We start from the raw sequence: 20,263 nt of genomic DNA, 5'->3' as shown, positions 1-20,263 counted from the left end.
CTCTTTCAAAATAAGGTTCATTTGGTTTTGTCTGGCACCAAGTGCGTGATCCCTGCTGCATTTCCCCTGAAATGCACTATTTAGGTTGTGCTAGCAGTGAAGGCCTTAATTAGGTTTAAGGTGCTAATCAGGGCAGTCTTAAAACTAACTGCTGTTGCTAACTGGAAATGAGGGATTGCCATCAAAAGAAATCTTTAGTTGAAACCAGCTCTTCAAAGTGTTTGAGGAATAGGTAAGAATGTGGAGTGTTTACCTGTGGTAGGCAGGATGTGGATGCAAAGAACAGAGATGATTAGAAATATTCTTGCCTAACACACACCCCCTGTTGTCAAGGGCTGGGGTACAGGATAGAGGATGGGAGAGAATGGCTGAAAGTCCTGGCCAACCAATGAGTGATTATTCTCTGCCTTGTGAAGTCCCCCCTGCAGTTGGATGCTCTTCTTCACTTCCTGCCCTAAAGTGCTGGGTATGGTGATGTTTGCATCCACTGTGGAGTGACCGGCACTTCAGCGCGGCAATGGTTTGTGTGTGCATGCTGACGCAAAAGTGCTGTGTGGATATAAGAGCTCTAAGGACTGTTGGGAAACATTGAGTTTTTTTGGGGCCAAGCTGGTGGTGTGAAACCTATTCTGATCTATCACTTAAGGCTCAGACAGATTTGCCACTTCAGGGGAGGTTTCATGCACTGGGATGCCTGTGAGCCTCAGGCAGTAGAACTGGATTTTCAGGGTAATTCACCCCAATGTGCCTCTGGCTGAGGCTTAGCGAATGACATCCTTTGACTTAAGTTATCCCCAAAGAGAAGTGTGGGTGTGCGGTGTTGGTTATATGGAAACGCAAGTGCTGCTGATGGAAACCATCTATTTGGTGTTTGTTATTACCCCAAGCCAGGGGGTGCAGCAGCACCCCTACTTCCGACACCACTACATGGAAGTGGTTAATCCCTTTTTCGGTAGGAATGATTTGACATTTCTAGGGGAGAACACAGCGTGTAAGCAAGGCATGTTCTGCTGTGAGAGACAGAATGTTCCCCTCTACGGAGGACTGGCTGGACCTAGAGGGAAAGTTCTGCACAATGGAGAAGCTTCAAAACCAGCTGTCTACACTGACACACTTTAGCTGCCACTATGCTGTGCCTGGGAATACTAGTCATCCAGCAGCAGTGGGGAAAGGACTTAGCTTTCGGGGTGAGGCATGAACATAGCACAGCTCGGGGGGGTACAGTGAGATGAGGAAGGCAGGTGCCAGACTCCAGGGAGAGCGTTCCATGGGGCCTGACTGGAAGGTAAGGTGGAAGAGCGTTAGCTAGGCATTGTGAGGAGAGCTTGGATTATAAGCTTCTCAGTTGTAGATTTTCTTCTGGTCCTGACAGCTCCCCAAGGCTGTGGGTGCCTTTGAGAATCCAGCCCAATGCACACAGGAGCCCCTTGGCTACCCTTGTCCTCACCTGTACTGTGAGTTCCTAGAGCTGACCCCCTGGAGCACTAGGTCTGCTCTTCAAAGGTGACTTGGCCAGGTGGCCACATTGGCCAGCCAGAGTCAGCTTCGTGCCTGAGCCTCATTCTCCACCAGGAGGGTTGGTGTGAATGCTCTGGTTTTAAGGAGGCTGGGCCAAAAGGCCTGTGACTCTATTTTCCTTTAGGGCTGAGTGCTGCTAGGCTGTTCTGGGCTAGGCAAGGCGGATGGGATAAGAGCTGCTGGCCCTTCTGCTCGTGTCAGGTAGGCAGTCCCACTAGGCTGCTGGGGCTGGGCCTGCTGGGCCAGGCTGCTGCTGCATCATTTATTGCATTAGCCCAGTTGAGTGCAGACTATTGAGGAAGAACCAGGAGCCACTGAGCAAACACTGGCTCAGGCTCCTGGGGCAGAAGCCATCTCTTAGCCATGGAGTTTGAGAATCCTGCCTCTGTGCACGCAGCACTGGCTGCTCTGCCCATGACTTCATGAAGCACAAACACCCAGCATGCACTGCACTGCACTGCCCACTTAGCGTGATGGCAGCGGGGGTTAGATATGACCTGTCATTCATTATACCCTAGTCCCATTGGCAGAGACGGGCATGTGACCAAAAAGTTTCTTGCTCTTGACTTCCAAGCTGCGTGTTCAGCTGCTGGCCAGCGCAGGGAGGAGAATGCAGAACAGAAGAGCCAGGCTGGCTTCCTTCATCCTCACCTTTTCCACAAGCCACGACAGCTGAGCTGCAGCTTCCTCGCCTGTCTCCCAGGGACACGCAGAAGCAGCTTGAAACAGCATCAGCCTGGGGCCTTCATTTGAGCAAAGCTTCTGTAGCCCAAGGAGGATCCTCACAAAGGAGAAGCAGGTATGTAGATGGGGCCAGGCCTTCTCTGACAGCAACTTAGGAACTGCCATGCGTTTGGGGCCGAGAGGAGGCAGCTGCATCTCATGTAATCGTCCATAGCACGGTGCCTCATTCAGCCCATAGGCCAGTGCCACTCTGACATAGCTGCTAGCTCCCTGCAGCTTGATTGCTGACCCCCTGGTTAACCTGGCCTCGAGTGGATAACAGAGACCCTCTAGCAAAAGGCCCAGGGAGCCAGGGGGAGAATCCAAGCTTCATTTCCAGCAGGGCTGCTCACGTTGGGGCTGCTCTTGGGTCCCCCCAGTCCCTATTTGTACTGCAACACACCAAGCCACCTTCCAAGCCAGGCCAAAGATTTATTCTGGTAGGTGAGTGCATGGTCTCTCTGCAGGTGCCTGCACCAATTTGCCTCCCCCAAGCGATGTCCTTTCACACAAGCTGCACATCCAAAGCCCTTCAATCCGTTAGCATGGGTTCTGGAGCCCAGCAGCCTGTGTTTGCAAGCAGCCCTGGCTATTTCCAGCCAAGTTCTTACCCACCGCCCACCAGCATGACACCTGACCACATACACAGCTCCCTCTCTGCTCCAGAAATTAGCTCTGCCCTGTGTTACAGCTGCAGCAGCAGCCAGCTGCAAAGCAGTGGCACAGCAGCATGCTTCTGCCCTGGATGGATGCAGGAGGTAAGATGAGGGAATGCACCCAACTGTGCATGAGGCCTCTGGATAAAGGTAGGTCCCAGACTCACCACTCCTGGATTAGACCATTGGAAAGGGGGCAGCTGCGCACACCCCATCTCTGACCCAAGAACACTAAGGGGTCATTGAATTATTTTTAGATAAGCCTTGCAGCCCAGCCTACAGCATCCACCTCATTGCTTTGGGTGGAGTTGCAGTAGCATGGATGGAGCTGCCAGGCCAGTTTCTCAGCTCTGCGGCTTGCTGCATGGCCGCTCTGGTTGCTGGGCTAGCCTTTGTTCTGGCTGGGTTCTCCACAGGAAGAGCCAGGCACCTCTGCTTCACACCAAAGCAGGAATTAAGGCTTGTGAAGAGACCACCACCTAGGGCCGGCGTGAGCTCTGTGCCCTGCTGCGTCCTCTTTTCAGCAGAGTTCCTTGCATTCCAGAGCCCCAGTCCTCCCTGTCTGGCCTGTTCCTAGATAGCACCAGCACTGGCCCAAGCAGCAACTGGGTGACATTAAAGACTATGCTCCACAATGCCCCTCTCCTTTGCTCCTGTCAGTCCACGTGTCTTCCCTTTTCTCTGCAGCCTTTTGTTCAATGCTCTGTCCACCCTGCTAACTGCCCCTGCAATCCAGCTGACTTCACCCATCGCTCGCCTGCCCTGCTGATAGAGCCCTGGGCCTCTCCCACCCCAGCCCCTGCTGTCCCTTCTCAAGCCCTAGGCCCCTCCTACTCTGCCCAGAATCCTGACAATCTTTTCCAGCAAAATTCACCACCTGGCAGCTGTTTCCCTCACCTGCCCCTTGACCCCCCTTACTCCTCCTCTCTTCCACTTAAACATTCCCTCCATTCTCTGGCTCCTTTCCCTCTGCCTACAAGTGGACACTTGGCTCCTCCATCCAGAAACACCCCTGTCCCACCTGCCTCTGCAGCCTCTGGCCAGCTCCCTCCCTCCCTGTCTGCAGACACAGGGTATGTGACACTGAGCTGCAGGTCAAGTATCGCGGGTAGCCGTGTTAGTCTGTATCCACAAAAACAATGAAGAGTCCAGTGGTACCTTAAAGACTAACAGACTTATTTGAGCTGCAGGTGTAATCTCCAGTGTGGGCAGACAGATCCAGCTAGCCTGCTACAAGCAGCTGTGGCTGCCGAGCAGTGGGATGGGCTAGCAGCCCTGAGTACAAACCCTGCCTGTGTACAAGGGCTGGCTAGCACCCGCCACTGCACTATTTTCAGTGCTGGAGCTAGTGCGGGTCTGTCTGCCTGAGCTGGAACTTCAGCTCCAGCGCAGATGTCTGAGGGAGCTTGGGCAGGGCAGTGTAGGGGAGTGAATGAAGGTAAAAGTACAAAGCCCCACTGTTGTCGGCTCTTTGTCCAGCACCTTGCGCAGTGGGGCCCTGGGCCGGATCTGGTGCTCCTAGGTCCCTTCCTAACACCATTAATAGAATCTGCCCTGCAGAAGGAGGGGAAGCACATGTACCTGGGCGAAGGGCAGGAGTGAATATGCACCATGGGAACTGGGTGAGCCCAGCCCCTCCTTTGGAGGGCCTGCTGTGGGCACTGGCTAGAATTGACTGAAAAGCCAGCAGCCCGGTTCCAGGGCAGAAAAGTCCACAGCCCCCACATCAGATACTACAGGCCCCTCTCCCACAACCATCCTGTTAGTGAGAGGCTGATGCTACTCCCAGAGCTTTAACCCTGCATGCCCCAAGCACCTGCGTATCCCACCTCCCCTGCCTCAAATCCCTCTGCCCTAGCTCTCCATGGCCTTTGCTCCCACTGCTGTCCCTGCCTTGATGGCTCCTCTCCATCAGCCTCTGTAACAAGCTGCTTCCTTCCCAGCCGAGTGCACGCTCTGCCCAGGGAAAGGATAGCCCAGATGTGCTCCAGAAGCTTGGAAACAGACACGTATTTAATGCATGGAACATCCCATCACAACATGGAAGATAAACCCGCTTTCCCAACCAGCTCCATCCTTCTCCTCCTGCTTTGCCTGCTGTGACCCCAGCCCCTGGGAGCAGTGTGGGGGTGGGGTGCAGCTCGGCCACGCGCCACAAAGCACAGGCTTCGTTAAGTGACTGCAAAGCCCTGTGCTCGTGGAGCTCAGCTGTAAGGCACATGTGGTGCAAAGCGCTCCAGGTCCAAGCCCTCCACTGCAGGGGGGTCTGCACGACCCCACAGGTGTTGCCCCTTCACTCAGTCCACTAAGAACTTCTCCCCGCCCGCGTCCTTCCCGGCACGCCGCCTGCAGGAGTCCGGGAAGAAGTCGGAGCGCAGCAGGCGGGAGAAGTACGTCAGGATCATGGCATCCAGCAGGAAGAGGTTGACTATCAGGAAGGCTCCCTGACCCCGCACCTCCACATAGCGCACAAAGTACCAGGTCAGGTAGGCCTGGGGCACCAGGCGGAAGAGGAAATACATCCCCAGGTTGACGTACTTGTTGATGCTGTAGAGGGCGGGAGCTGGCATATTGCTCAGCTTCAGCAGCATGCGGATGGTCAGGAAGATGTTGCTCACCTCCACGAAGAGCGAGAGCATCCCTGCTGCCACGAAGCGGCCCAGGAAGATCCCAGAGAAGAACGCTGAGATCGCCTGGCAGGGAGGACCCAGACACAGGAGTGAGGCCAGCTGCCTTCCCTTCACCCCCCTGCCAAGCCCAGGCATGGAGCTGAGTGCCTGATACCAGGCCCATGCCAGAGGAAGGAGACTAGAAGGCAGCCAGTGCCAGGGGGAGCCCCTCCACCTCAGCCTGCAGGGCCCTGGGTAGTGGGGGAGCCATCTCTCAGGAGTGAGCAGATTGGTTGAGCTCCTCAGGGCTCTAGCCACAGTTGCATGGCCACCCCCCTCTCACAAGGTTAGTCTAACCCAGCTGGTGTCCCAGCCTGGATGTACTAACCAATCTGTCTGTGCATGGGAGGTGAGCAGGTCCCTTGGCCTCTTTTCCCCACCTCCTGCTTTACTCTCCAGGGAACCACTCATGTGTCCTGGCTGACTGCGCCCTTTGGCACATTCTGGCTTCTGCACGCCCACCTTGCTGAGCACACCTGCCCCGCAAGGAAAGCTGCAGGTGAGACTCAGGCAGGGAGCTGCTCCGAATCTGGGCTTGCAAAGCAGGCGTAGGCCCATGCCCCTGAACTTCAGCCCTGCACTACGATCTGCATGGCTAAGGCCAGCACAGGTCAGACAGCCTCAGGGACTCGCAGCCCTAGCCTCCTGGTGGGCACCCGTCCTGCCTTCCCACCTCCCCAGGGTCACTGGTCAGTTCCACTCAGTTGTGGGTGTATCTAGAAAGATTAGAGTCAACTCGGCTGGGCTCACTGCAGGGGGCCTGTACTTGCCATGGCATGGTGGACCAGGTACTCCCAGGAGGCTCGGGACTGGTGGCTCACAATGATGTCGAGCGTGTCGTGGATGAAGTAGCCTGTGGAAGGGAGGAGGAGAGCAGAGTCTGTCAGTCCTGGGGTGGGGCAGTTACACTCACACCCTGTGTGGCTACAACAGAGCCCCCATAGAGAGCTTTCAGCTGTCACCCAGGGCAAGGCTAGTGAGATGGGGCTGCATTGAACAGCCCCCCGCATTGGTAACTAAAGTTGGGAGGAACCCCCGGTGTCCCGACTGACACTCTCAGTAAGGCAGGTTCACGCCTCTCAGGTGCATGCATGATCGCCAAGACTAGCTGCCCACACACCCCTGTAGGGTGGAAAGGGATTCTGGGAGCATCTACAGAGGGTAGAAGCATGCACAGGGAACAAGAGTGAGACTGTCTGTAAGGTGGGGAACATGGTCTGGGCAGGACGCTGGGAGCAGGCGTGGCTCTGTCTGGAATGGCTCAATGACTGTGTCGCACAGTACTGCAGCGAAAAGGCCCGTGCAATTTTAGGCGCTGCAGCCTCGTGTCATGGAGCAGGGAGGCGAGTGCCCCTGTGCACAGGGCTCGCTGTGTCTGGACACCACAGATGTGCTGAAAAGCTGCAGGCAGCTCAGCAGAGAGCAAGTGAAGCGACCAGGGAACTGGAGGGACTGTGACTGATGAGCCAAGCCACAGACTGAAATCTGTAAACAGTCACTGAGGAGGAACAGGCCAGACAGCTCTGTGAATCTGAAGATGTCAACGCCCAGGGAGAAGCGTTGTGGGCGGGTCCAGGGTGTGTTGCAGGAAGAACAGGGTGGAATTAAAGCACAGGTGAGCTGAAGGCTGAACACCATGAAAGGTTTTTGAGCAGTGAGGGGAAGGGCGCCTCTTCCCCAGGCATGGCAGGTCCACGGCTGGGGGAGAGGCCTCTTTCCCTGCTGCAGCCTGAGCACCTGCGGGGCGCTTAATAGGCAGCTGTGCAGCTTAGAGGGAACTTAGGTGAAAGGTATTGGGCCGTAAAATACTCTCCCCTGGGATGCAGCAGAAGACCCAGCCTTTGGGACTTTCAAAAGTGGACTCCACAAAGCCCTGGAAGGGCTGCTGCCGAATCAGTCCTCATGGAGCTGGCTGGGGCAGGAAGAGGGGGACCGTTCTTGCAGCTCCAATATCAGCACCTCTAGCTGAAATGCAGTACACAAGGCCCCTGCACTGGGGCAGGAAGGGGCAGAAACCCCTACCTGCAGAGAAGCAGAGAAGCAGGTATCCCGAAGTGGACCAGGTGTTTTCAATGTCCACGAGCATCTCAGGAACCTGCCACACGCTGGGGAGGGGAGAGACATGCAGAGAGGTGTGTGGTTTCATATAGTCTGACCATAGCAGCCCTCCTCACCTCCCAAGTGTCATGCGTCACAGCCTCACTGCAGGGAAGGGCATGGGCATAGTTCCTCTTCCTGCCTTCCTCTGGGTGAGCAGCAGTAACTCCCCCAATAGCATGAGCGAAGAGAAACAGCTGCCCCCCCGTCAGCCATTCAGCTCCTTCCAGGGCTGTGTTACCCTCCGGGGGCCCAGGCCGGGCCTAGGTTGTGATCAGTCACTCGGTACAGTAAGAATCAGCTGGGGCCTCTGATCCCGTCTCCTTTGCTTAGCGGCTCATTGCTCACGCTGCAGGGAGTCAGCGAATGCGCCAAGCCCCGCTGGGGCGCCCCGGAGTCCCTGGGACCTGCCCCGGGATCAGCTCAGCCCTTCCTCCCTCTGCCAGGCGGCACACGGAGTGCCACGCTCAGCACCAGAGCCCCCGTGCCAGGTGTGCACCGCGGGGCACGCCCTGCAGGCCAGGAGCGCCCCCCGCTCACTGCGGGGCAGGCTGCTACCCGCCCGGCCGCCTGCGAGCCCGCGGCTCTCCTCGGGGACAGGGCGGCGGCAGCGGGCAGCGGGCAATGGCCCGGCCACGGCTGGCAGGGCAGCGCCCAGCAGCAGGGAGCTGATGTGCTGGGGGGGCTCCGGCCCTGGCAAAGCCCCCCGCCCCGCGCAGCACCGCCGGCCTGAGGCCTTTGCGGGCAGGCGGCGGGGCGAGCCGGGCTCGCTGCAGTCCCCGCGAAGGGAGCCGGCCGGCCGGCGGGGCTCACTCACCACAGCACGGCCCACAGCCCCGTCACCACCGAGTGCACGAAGGAGACCAGCAGGTTCCGCCAGCGCCAGGCGCGGGTCGGGTCCCGGCGCACGTGGGCGGGCAGGGGCAGGCGGCGCAGCCCCCGCTGCAGCGCCTTGAAGAGCAGCGTGGAGCCCAGCACCAGCCCGGCCGCGCGCAGCCAGGGCCCCATGCCGCCGCCGCCGCCGCCGCCGCCTGGCTCCCAGGCCCGGCCCGGCCCGGCCCGGCCCACGTGCGCCGCGGCCAGGGGGCTCCGCCCCCGACCCCGCTCGCCCGCCCCCTGGGGGCACGGGGAGGGGCTGTGCCCGCTCGGAGGGAGGGGCTGGCACGGGGGAGGGGCTGTGCCCACTCAAAGGCGGGGCTGGCATGAGGGAGGGGCTGTGCCCGCTCGGAGGGAGGGGCTGGCATGGGGGAGGGGCTGGCACGGGGAGGGGGGACTGGCATGGGGGAGGGGCTGTGCCCACTCAGAGGGAGGGGCTGGCACGGGGCAGGGGCTGTGCCCACTCAAAGGGGGGGCTGGCATGAGGGAGGGGCTGGCACGGGGGAGGGGCTGTGCCCACTCAAAGGGGGGGCTGGCATGGGGGAGGGACTGGCACGGGGAGGGGCTGTGCCCACTCAAAGGAGGGGCTGGCATGGGAGAGGGGCTGGCATGGGAGAGGGGCTGTGCCAGCTCAGGGAGGGAGGGGCTGGCATGGGGAGGGGCTGTGCCAGCACAGAGGGGGAGGGGCTGGCATGGGGGAGGGACTGTGCCCACTCAGAGGGCATCAGGGCTGGCCCGGGGAGGGCCTGGCAGGGGGAGGGGCTGAGGACATGGGGCAGAGACCTAGTACCTGCCTGCAAGGTTTCTTCAGCTGATGGGACTTGGCCGGCACAGGCCCACTGACTCTTGGGAGCCAATGGCTTCCCTGGCAGGAGTTCCGCTCCCAGCCCTGCCTGTCCCCTTCATCTCCAGCCCACGGTTCCTCTGACTCTGTCACTTTCCAGCACAAGGCCTCTCCTGCCCCAGGGCCCTGAATGGTCCAAAGAACAACTCCAGTTCTGTGCCGGGGGTAAGCCCAATCCTGAACCCACAGAGCTGGGGAGGAGCCTCCTCCTGTGCCAGCACCTTCTGCGGGCCCTTTCAGGCCTGCATTGCTGCCCCAGAATCAGTCCCATGAGGGCTTCCAAAACCTTTTCTCTTCAAAATCCATGTTGTCCCTTCCCATTCCCCTCAGCTGCATTCCCAAGGCATATCCCCGCTAGGAACAGATTTAAAAATTTTATTAACGTTAATGTTTACAATTCAATAGACACAAGTTAAGAGGGAAGATACTGTACATCTGGGGTCAGGCTTGAGTTCTGAGGGATCACAGGTATTGGTTGCAAGAGTGAAGAGATACATACATGTCACATAACCCAGATTGGAGTGCAGGAGTTTTTAAAGTGTCAGTGGATAAGTGGGCTCGGGTTTGCCACCCATGAAATGTATAAGGAGTCCAGGTCAGTATCGGTGGAGCGAATGAGTACATGGGTGGGGTGCGTCCCTTGGTTCGTCAGGGAAGAAAGTGGGTTATTTCCCCGGTCGGCGGTCTCGATTACTCAGTGTGGTATTGACGGTGTCCTGTGATGTGTTCCGTATAAATGTCTCTGGACCACCTGATGGTGTCGGACACCATAAGCTGTCTCATGAGCCGGGCGTAGAGTCGACTGACTCCGCACGCTCTCAGAACTGGCTTGTTGGGGGGGTCCCACGAACCCAGAGCTCCCACAGTCAGGGTGTGTATCTGGACCTCGTAACCCTGGGCTCTCAGGGTCTCGGCCAGCGGGGTGTACTTGACGCCTTCCGGGCTCGGGCCTCATGGAAGGCCGGTGACCTGTTTTCAAAGGGCACCGTGACGTCTACCACGTAATACTTCTCAGACGGCCTATGTACAGCTGGCCAGCAAGGCAGCCAGGTGGCCAGGAGTAAGCCCATCTGGCTGCATGGCCCGGATCCAGGGGCTACGTGAGCAGGGCCGGCTTTAGCAATTTCGCTGCCCCAAGCACAGCGGCACGCCACGGGTGGCGCTCTGCAGCTCGCCGGTTCTGCGGCTCCGGTGGACCTCCCACAGGCATTTCTGTGGACGGTCAGCTGGTCCCGCGGCTCCGGTGGACCTCCTGCAGGCGTTTCTGCGGAGGGTCCGATGGTCCCGCGGCTCCAGTGGACCTCCTGCAGGCGTTTCTGCGGACGGTCAGCTGGTCCCGCGGCTCCAGTGGACCTCCTGCAGGCGTTTCTGTGGACGGTCAGCTGGTCCTGCGGCTCCGGTGGAGCTGCGCCAGGCATGTCTGCGGGAGGTCCACCAGAGCCGCGGGACCAGTGGACCCTCTGCAGCCACGCCTGCAGCAGCTCCACCAGAGCCACCTGCCGCCCTCCCAGCAACCGGCAGAGCGCCCCCCGCGGCATGCCGCCCCAAGCACACGCTTGGCGCGCTGTGGCCTGGAGCTGGCCCTGTACGTGAACCAAACACAGACCCTTCCCTGTTTGGAAATCTGGCCTGAGTGAAGCCAATAGAAGCCTGACCTACAGCAGGCTGTAGATATGGAAGGGGGAATTAGAAGGGCCAACGTGGATTTTGAAGAACAAATAATTAAAGAAGTTAAAAAGAACAAGAGATTTTGTAAGACTTTCAAAAGTCTGATAGCAAGTCTGATAGATCACAGAGGGTTAAAGGGTGCAGTTAAGGAAGATGAGGACATTGGGGAAAAACAAACATTTTTTTTGCATCAATCTTCCCCACAGGAGTTTTGGGGGAGATTCCTACTCGGATCTGCTCTTTCTGGCACTAAGCGTGAGAATCTCTCCCAGACTGAGGTGTCAGAAGAAGAGGTGGTAAAACAAGCTGATTGTTTAAAAAGCAGGAAGGCACCAGGCCCAGCTGGTCCACTCAAGAGTTCAGGAGGAGTTCAAGGACAAGGTACTCCTCTGTGAAAACAGCCACTGTGCCAGAGGACTGGAGGGTAGGTAGCAAATGTACCTCCCTCCTACCCCCAAAATCTCTTGAGTCAATTTTAGAAATTTCAGAGCAGTCAGCTGTACCTGTGGTTGAAACAGTAATTAAAGAAAGAATAAAAATACACCTGAAAGCTGTGAGATAGGTGTAGTCAAAGGAAAAGTGTGTTCCATAGATCTGTTAAAACTCTGTGAGTCAGCACCTGAATGGCTAGAGGAGAACTGTTTGACTGAATTTATTTAGATTCCAAAAGGTCTTTGACAAGATCCCGCACAAGCGACTACTGAAGAAGCCAAATTGTCATGGGGTGAAAGGCAAAGTATTGTCCATTTTCATGAAGGTGAAAGGCTAACAGCAGGGCCTGAAGGTTCTGTCCTACATCCTGTGCTGTTTAATATATTGATTTAATTATCTGGATAGGGCTGTGAGCAGAGGAGCAGCAAAGTTTGCAGTTAGCACAAAGTTATTTACGTTACTTCAGATCAAGGAGGACAAGCTAGGGGAGTGGGCAACATGGTGGCAACTGAAATTCAGTGTCTACAATACAAAAGCAAAGTAATGTCCATTGGAGGGGGAAATGGCTACAGTGTGCAGGGTTCTGGAGGTATAGGAACAGCTTTAGAAAGGAACCTGGGCATGATTGTGAGCAGTGCAAGGACGACATCTGCGCAATGTGCAGCTGTAGTCAGATAATCAAGTAAGATGTTTGGATGTATATGGAATGGGATGGAGACTAATTTATATTTATTTATATAAATCAGTTATGTGGCCTCATCTGGATACTGTGTGCAATCTAGATCACTTCATCTCAAAATGGTTATTGGAGAACCAGAGGGGATTCCCAGAAGGGCAATGAGAATGATCAAGGGCTGAAAAAACTTTCTTATGAAGAGAGATTTCAAGATTGTGATTAGTACCTTAGAAAGGAGAAAAATAAGAGGGGAGATGATACAAACCTGTGTGATAATTAATGGTCTGGAGAAGGTTGATGATGAGTATCTCTTCTTCTCCCATAACACAAAATCAGAGGGGACATTAAATACAATTAAAAGGTAGTCAATTCAAAACTGATACAAGGAAATATTTTTTCACAAAACATCATTAGACTGGAACTCATTGCCCCAGGATGTCAGAGAGGACAGGAATTTAGCAAGATTCAAAAAGGGACTGGACATGTATATGGATAATAAGGATATCCAGAGTTACAGTGGTTAATGCCAACATCTGTTTACGGAAGGGTATTAAACCCTATGAACATACTTAAGAACATAAGAACAGCCATCCTAGGTCAGACCAAAGGTCCATCCAGCCCAGTATCCTGTCTTCCAACAGGGGCCAATGCCAGGTGCCCCAGAGGACAGGTAATGATCAAGTGATCTCTCTCCTGCCATCCATCTCCTCCTTCTGACACACAGAGGCTAGGGACACCATTCCTTACCCATCCTGGCTAATAGCCATTAATGGGCTTAACCTCCATGAATGTATCCAGTTCTCTTTTAAATGCTGTTATAGTCCTAGCCTTCACAACCTCCTCAGGTAAGGAGTTCCACAAGTTGACTGTGTGCTGTGTGAAGAAGAACTTCCTTTCATTTGTTTTAAACCTGCTGCCTATTAAATTCATTTGGTGACCCCTAGTTCTTGTGTTATGGGAATAAGTAAATAACTTTTCCTTATCTACTTTCTCCACATCACTCATGCTGCAGGGTTCAAGCCAATCTCTAACTATAAGAGCCCAGGATGAAATCTAAGGTAGGTGACAGATTACTCCACTTCTGCCTGCTGATGAGTTCTTGCACCTTCCTCTGAGGCATCTGGTGCTGGCCACTGTCGGAGACAGGATACTGGGCTAGATGGCCCTGGGTCTGGCAACTCCTGGGTGCCTGGATGATTGAGGGGAGGTACAAGGCCAGACCTTGGGGGTTGAGGTGCTCCCGGGGGTGATGGGAAAGAGCAGCTTTATCTCAGACTTTAGTAGGATTTCTCAGGCCTTTCAGTGCTGCAGATGGCCAGTGACACGGTGCCTGCTGCGAGAGGGTGTCCTTTGCACAATGTGACACTTAAGGCTGGGGAATCACTTGTTTCCAAGATTTTAAGAAATGAGCGGGTTGTGTGCCTGGTTGTGGTGAGGCACAGGGGAGTTGGGAAGGAGCGCAGGGAGCAGCCACACTGCCAGTCTCTGGTTCCAGGCCGGCCTGTTAGGGAATCACACGCCACACGCCCTTGGGGCTCAGAACTGACTTCAAAGCGCCTGCACTGCTGTGTCTCTGGGGCTTAGGTTGTGGGGAGCGCTCCTCCTGTTTGCCACTAGATGGCGGCAGCGGCACATGGTGTGAAGTGGTGACTGACCTGGTCTCTGTCCCCCTCCATTTCTGGAGGTTCCCAGGGGGAGAGCAGTTAGCTGGGACCTGTTCTCACAGGCTCCGGCCCTAGTGTCTCTCCCCAGGGAGCTCAGCCCTTACCGTGTGGGGGGGAGGAGGGGAATCCAGCCTTACTTCTCTCCCTGTGCCCCTGCAGACCGTTTCCCCCGGCCGGACATGGCCTAGCCCATCCTTTCCCACCCTAATGACGTTCCTGGTGCTAGGGCCTCCTCCTGGCCTCACCCCATCACTGTCACAGCTCATCCCCATGGAGCTTAGGTGAAGGAGGGAGGTGTCCTAAGCACCCGCCTCCAGATATCAGCATGGCCCTGCGGTGGAGTGCCACGGGGAGGTGAGGGCATCTTAGCCCTTCCCTTGCAGGACAGCAGCAAGCAGGACCCATCAGCAGGTGCAGACCATGGGGGAGCAGATTGCAGGAGCATGGTGCTTTGGCTCCAAGATCAGAGCACTGGGCCTCCACCCCCAGGGAGTCCTGCCTCTTGCAAAAGCCCAAGCCCTGTGCTTCAGGGACAGGCAGAAAACCTCTCTAATGCACTTGGCCAGCTGTGTGCTGCTGCAGTAATCAGCTCACCCCCCAGAGGCAGCTTACTGGGCCCTCTGCCCACACATGCCCAGGGAGGCTGCTGTCGCTGGCGGAAGGAGGAGCCATGCCGGCCAAGGGGCCCCTGCAGAGCGTCCAGGTCTTCGGGCGGAAGAAAACAGCTACTGCTGTTGCTCACTGCAAGAGAGGAAATGGTCTCATTAAAGTGAATGGAAGACCCCTGGAAATGATTGAGCCCAGAACCCTGCAATACAAATTGCTTGAACCTGTTCTTCTCCTGGGCAAAGAACGCTTTGCTGGTGTTGACATCAGAGTCCGTGTTAAGGGTGGCGGCCATGTAGCACAAATCTACGCAATCCGTCAATCTATTTCCAAAGCATTGGTGGCTTATTATCAGAAGTATGTTGATGAAGCTTCCAAGAAGGAAATCAAGGACATCTTAATCCAGTATGATAGGACCTTATTGGTTGCAGATCCTCGTCGTTGCGAGTCCAAGAAGTTTGGTGGACCTGGTGCCCGTGCACGCTACCAGAAGTCTTACCGTTAAAATTGTTCTTTACCCTTGTATCCTGCAATAAATATGAGGAAAAGTTAATAAATATTTCAAGTTTTAAAAAAAAAAAAAAAAAAAAAAAAAAAAGGGCCAATGGGGTAGTGGGACCAGGCCTAGGACAGAGCCACCTCTGCTGTAATGTAAGGGGTGGCTCAAACAGAGTCTATAGGTACCTACACGGGGAACAAGTATTTGATAGCCTGGCTGTTTTCTTCTAACAGCTCTGCCCTAGGAATCTCACTGGGGCAGGTCTCTGGCCCTTGCTATCCAGGGCATCAGACTAGATGATCAGTGGTCCTGCTGGCCATGGAATCTAGGAATCCATGGCCCCCCTCCCCCTTTGCTGTTAACCCTTCCCTTCCAGAGTGTTGTGCAGCACTCACCTAGCTGTGAACTGGCCAAGCTGTTTGCCTGGGTCTCTGGATGGGATTTATAGGGTGCCAGTCAATGCACGCTGATGGATTGGCCCCACTCAGAGCCTGTGGGAGCCCAGCCCATGGCATGGCATTTCTATTCGCTCTGCTAAGAATAGGGTGACTGCCCCAGCCCCAGCCTCTCTGCGGTGAATTCCTTTCCTTTGTGTGCAGCTGCCCCACACCCTTGCTGGGTCTGGGCCAGCTTCAGGCTCCTCTGGCCCTGCAGGGCAGTGCTGGTGTCTGCCATTGTCCAGAGGTATCCCAAGAATGCAATGAAAGGAGAAGCCAGGTCCTGGGAAAGCAGCCAGAGCCACATCCCTCTGTGACAACAAACAGGCCGAGCCTCAGGGCAGGGACTGGCTTGAGCAGTGGGTGTATTAACACAGGCAATGCCCCAAGTCGCCCCCCCAGTGTCCCTTGCTGCTGGGGCCAGCTGGTGTGAGCCTGATGCAGCCAGGAAGGGGTGGGTGGCAAACAGCTCTTAGTCCTCCATGGCTCCCTGGCATGCTGAGTGTGGGTGGCGCAATGTTTATCTCAAACCCACATGGCTCAGAACCAGACTCTCCTGTCAGGGCAGCCCAGCCCCACAGCCAGCTCCTTTGGGTTCAGGCCAGGCTGTGGGGCCGGTTCCTTTGGGATGTAACGCTGCCCTGCCCCTGCTCATCTTGTGCCCTGCTATCAGCCTGGCACTCACACTGCTTTGAATCTCTGCCCAGGGCCCTCCACATTTGGGCCCGCTCCCCTGAGCTGCCAGGGGAGGCACAGGTCAGGCCTGTCCCTTTGCGCTGTCTGTTTGCAAAGGCTCAAGGGCTCTGCAGCCAGTTACAGATTAACTCCCTTCTTCCTCTGGAGTGAGTGTGGGGCTGGGGAGGGGATTCCCTGGGACAAGTGGCAGATTCTCAGGGTGGGAAAGGTTCGGGAATCCTGGCTTCCCAGCCGGAGTAGCCATTCTGTGCGGTGGATGGGGCAGGCTGGGCTAATCCATTCTCTCTCTGTGGCCTCTCAGGAGCGGACACCCCCACACACCTGCTGGGGTTTTTTGATTCCCAGATACCATATCTTGAGGCTGGGGTTCCGGAGTGTGTGGTGCAGAGAAGAGACCTGCTTTCTCCTATGTGCCACCCACGTGGGTCTTGGAGAGCGAGGCATGAACCGTTCCTGATGAATTAACCATAACCCCACCTTTCCTTCACTGACCGTTAATCCCCCTCTGGGACGGGATGGTGTCCCACAGCAGAGCTCTCGCCAGCTGACTGATTGCCCCTCGACAGCCCAAGGGAGTGTAACGCGCACAGTCTGTCTGCCCCAGTGGGAGGAGAATCTCCCTGGGCCTGGCCTGCCAGCAGCCAGCTGGGCATGTCCATGCATGGTGGAGGAGCCAGGTAACAGAGTCTGACCCTCAGAGCTGGAGGCGAAGTGCTTTAACACCATGGGATTTGGAGACAAAGGGGTGTTCGCAGCCTGTCGTGCCCCCGCAGCCTGCCAGAGCAGTCCTGTGCTGCCTGTCTCAGCGGGCTGCCTCCTGGACCTGCCGAATCACCCAGACTGAGGGGCCTGAATCTTGTCCTGTTGGTGCCATTGGCAGGAGCAGGCCTGACAAACCACCCACTCTGGCTAACCTCCCAGCCAGGGGCCTGCAGGCCCTGCCTGGCTCCCTGCTCAGGAAGGTAAGTGGCGTCTGCTAGGAATCTCAGTGCTTATGGGAGCAGTAAAATAGCAGCAGCGTTGATGAATAACAATCCAACCTGGCACAGTCCTGATCCCGCCAGGGGCCTCTGGGCACTGCTGCGAGCTGAATAACGATTACGGCTCCATTGCTACAGCCGCTGCTTTGCCAACACCCAGGCATGTGGTCAGCCTGTCCTTAACCACACGCAGGTTTCCCACTCTTACAGCTGGGCTCACTCTGGCATAGGGAGGCAGTGACTGGCCCAAGGGCACACAGCAACTTCATAGAGGGGTCAGGACTAGTAGCCAGGAACCTGGGGTCCCCAGCATTGCGCTGCACAGCTCAGCACAGACACCTCTCCTGCAGGCCCAGCCCTGGCGTGCAGCTGCCTACAAGGGGTGAGTGCTGCTAGGACTGCAGGTTCTGGATTCAGCTATCTACTGGGCCAAGCCAAGCACCATGCCAGCCAGGGAGTGGGAGTTTGCCTGGCATGGCACCATCCCTTGAGTGCCATCAGTAGCTGGCATTTCCTGCCCGCTAGGCCTGGCCCTGTCTGGGCAGGATTGTCTGTCTCTGAGAGGAGACGCAGGTAGAGCCCAGACTGTTGGGACAGGGCGGCAGGCTAGCGTGTACACTGCTGCCTTTGTCTGTTGAACAAAGACACCCCCACCCCCACCCCCACCCAGCCATCAGCTGCTCCTTCCCTGACAGCAGCTAATCGCCCCAGAGGCACATGGCAATTAACTGAGATGAAAGGGACCTGGCAATTTACAGCCCTGACTGCATTCAGAGGGTGACTGAGCCCAATAAAGAGCCATTTCATTAGTGAAGAAGGTGGGTGTCACCCTGTGCTGAGCAGCCCTGCCCTGCTGGGAGAGCAGACAGGAATTCACGCCAAATTACAGATCCAGGGGCTGCCTTGGGGCACTGGCTAAGTCACTGGCAGGAGGGCTCCAGCCCAGGGCTCTCCCGCAGGGGCTGGCAGATGGGAGCAGGAGCTCTGGCTGCCTCTCTGCGTCCTGAACGCTCACTAGGTCCAGGGTTGTGGGCAAAGTGTCACTGACGGAGCACAAAGGCCTTTCTGGGCCTAGGTTGGGGTGGCAGCCAGTGACCCCACCAGGAGGAGGGGGGGCTGTTCCAGGTCCCAGTGAGTGGGGAGCCCAGTGCCAGGACCTGAGACCCAGGTAGCTTGAGGGAGGAGCTCAGCACCAGGCCTCAGTGACCCAGAGAGGGTGAGGGGGGCTGGGAAAGGTTAGGGCATTGCTCACCGTGGTACCCAGGCTCAGCAGCCCTGCGCCTGGCGATGAGCTGTGCTGCAAGCAAGCAGAGGGAGCATGCACGGGCCTGCAGTGTGGAGTGTGGCTGGCTGGTCCCCTGCTCTTGGCTACAAAAGTCAGTTCCTAGAGAGAAGAGCTGTGAGCTGCCAGAAGCATTTGCAGTTTAAAGCCGTCTCTCCATCAACCTTAACCTATGGACATGGATACAGCAGGACGGGACCTCTGTAGCTGGGCTACGCCCTGCGGCATCAGATCCCATCTGCATGGCAGCTTGGATGGGGTCACACCGCGCACCGCCCAACTCGACTGCAGTGCAGCTGGGGAGAACAAGTGCTGTGGGCAGCTCAGAGCAGCTAGTGGTCTGGGCTAGGCACAGGAGCACCAGGGCAGCACGTAGACAGCTCCCAGTAACCTCAGCTTCCTGATTCAGTGTTTTGTCAGTGATTTGCAGTGTCAGACAGAGCACAGGATTGGGTTAGGGTGCGTCCGAGGTTGTTTTAGGTCTCTGATAAGTCAGGCACCCCCTGGAAAAGGGCTGGGCTGAAGGATTGCACCACTCACTGATCTCACCTGCCCTCTGCAGGAATGGTAAATTGCTGACGTTCCCAATGGGCTGATAACCCCCAGGGGGCCTTGGTGGTGCTGCCAGCCTCAGCCCCCACCAAACCAGGAGTCAGGCCCCAAAACTCATGGGAGTGTGGGGGTCTCGGTGTTTACCTTGTGTTGGGTTCAGGGCACATGCTCACACTCCTCTGCGACCATGACAGCTCGAAACTTACTGAAAAAAAACAACAAACCCCGATGGGATTCTCACTAATCCCCTGACTCCAGGGGCTGGGGCTCTAACAACACCCCAAAACCTGCAAGACTTGCCAGCCACTCCCCAGAGCTGGCAATGCCCACTGGCCAGGACTGGAGTGCCTGGAAACAAGCTGGCAAAGGGCAGGATCCCAGCACTGCACAGTGTTACCTGTTTTGAGATTTTAAAGCCCATCTCATGAGTTTTGGGGCCTGACTTGTGACTTTTGAACTGTAGCGGCTGGCAGCACCTCCCCCGGGGCCATCGCTGCCTGAGCCCATCTTCCCCAAGCTCGGGCACTGAGGCCATGGAGTGCCCTCCCTGGGAGCCGTGGGGCACCTTCCATGGGTGCTGGGAGTGATGAGGCACCTTCCATGGGTGCTGGGAGCCATGGGGTGCCCTCCCTGGGAGCTGTGGGGCATCTTCCATGGGCGCTGGGGGCCGTGGGGCACCCTCCCTGGATGCTGTGGGCCGTAGGGCACCTTCCGTGGGCGCTGGAGGCCGTGGGGCACCCTCCTTGGATGCTGTGGGCCGTGAGGCACCTTCTGTGGGTGCTGTGGGCTGTGAGGCACCTTCCATGGGCGCTGGGAGCCCTGGGGTGCCCTCCCTGGATGATGGGGGCCGTAGGGCACCTTCCGTGGGCGCTGGGAGCTGTGGAGCACCTTCCATGGTGCTGGGGGCCATTGGAGCCGTGGGGCACCATCAATGGGTGCTGGGGGCTGTGGAGCACCATCCATGGGCGCTGGGAGCCCTGGGGTGCCCTCCCGGGGTGCTGGGGGCCGTAGGGCACCTTCTGTGGGTGCTGGGGGCCGTGGAGCACCCTCCCTGGATGCTGTGGGCCATGGGGCACCTTCTGTGGGTGCTGGGAGCCCTGGGGTGCCCTCCCTGGATGCTGGGGGCCGTAGGGCACCTTTGGTGGGCGCTGGGAGCTGTGGGGCAACTTCCATGGTGCTGGGGGCCATGGGGCACCTTCCATGGGCCGCTCTCCCTGGATGCTGAGGGCTGTGGGGCGCCGTCCCTGGATGCTGGGGGCCGTAGGGCACCTTCCGTGGGCGCTGGGAGCCGTGGGGCACCCTCCCTGGATGCTGTGGGCTGTGGGGCACCATTCATGGGTGCTAGGGGACATGGGGCACCTTCCATGGGCACTGGGAGCTGTGGGGCA

The 20,263-nt window shown here is 57.0% G+C and overlaps 2 protein-coding genes across 2 annotated transcripts; one reads left to right on the top strand and one right to left on the bottom strand.

Annotated features, from left to right (window-relative positions):
- Positions 1-4,892: 4,892 nt before the first annotated feature.
- TLCD1 (TLC domain containing 1) lies at positions 4,893-8,674 on the bottom strand. The gene is made up of 4 exons (XM_050929588.1): positions 8,481-8,674; positions 7,589-7,671; positions 6,337-6,419; positions 4,893-5,590 (listed from the first exon to the last, which is right to left on the bottom strand). The coding sequence occupies exons 1-4, from the start codon at positions 8,669-8,671 to the stop codon at positions 5,195-5,197; spliced, it is 753 nt and encodes a 250-aa protein (XP_050785545.1). The 5' UTR covers positions 8,672-8,674; the 3' UTR covers positions 4,893-5,194.
- A 5,774-nt stretch (positions 8,675-14,448) lies between these two features.
- On the top strand, positions 14,449-14,988 carry LOC127037621 (40S ribosomal protein S16). The gene has a single exon (XM_050929589.1). It carries the CDS (start codon positions 14,494-14,496, stop codon positions 14,932-14,934), a length of 441 nt encoding a protein of 146 aa, XP_050785546.1. The 5' UTR covers positions 14,449-14,493; the 3' UTR covers positions 14,935-14,988.
- Positions 14,989-20,263: the final 5,275 nt, after the last annotated feature.

This window comes from Gopherus flavomarginatus, chromosome 19 (genome assembly GCF_025201925.1).
Source record: "Gopherus flavomarginatus isolate rGopFla2 chromosome 19, rGopFla2.mat.asm, whole genome shotgun sequence".
NCBI lineage: Eukaryota > Metazoa > Chordata > Testudines > Testudinidae > Gopherus > Gopherus flavomarginatus.
Note: the sequence above shows the minus strand (reverse complement) of the source record. Positions and strands in the feature narration are given on the sequence as shown.

Coding starts and splice junctions, on each gene's coding strand:
- TLCD1 (XM_050929588.1), bottom strand. CDS start 8,671: ATGGGGCCCTGGCTGCGCGCGGCCGGGCTGGTGCTGGGCTCCACGCTG. Junction 7,672..8,480: donor GGGCTGTGGGCCGTGCTGTG/GTGAGTGAGCCC, acceptor TCCCCTCCCCAG/CGTGTGGCAGGTTCCTGAGA. Junction 5,591..6,336: donor ACCTGGTCCACCATGCCATG/GCAAGTACAGGC, acceptor CCTCCCTGCCAG/GCGATCTCAGCGTTCTTCTC.
- LOC127037621 (XM_050929589.1), top strand. CDS start 14,494: ATGCCGGCCAAGGGGCCCCTGCAGAGCGTCCAGGTCTTCGGGCGGAAG.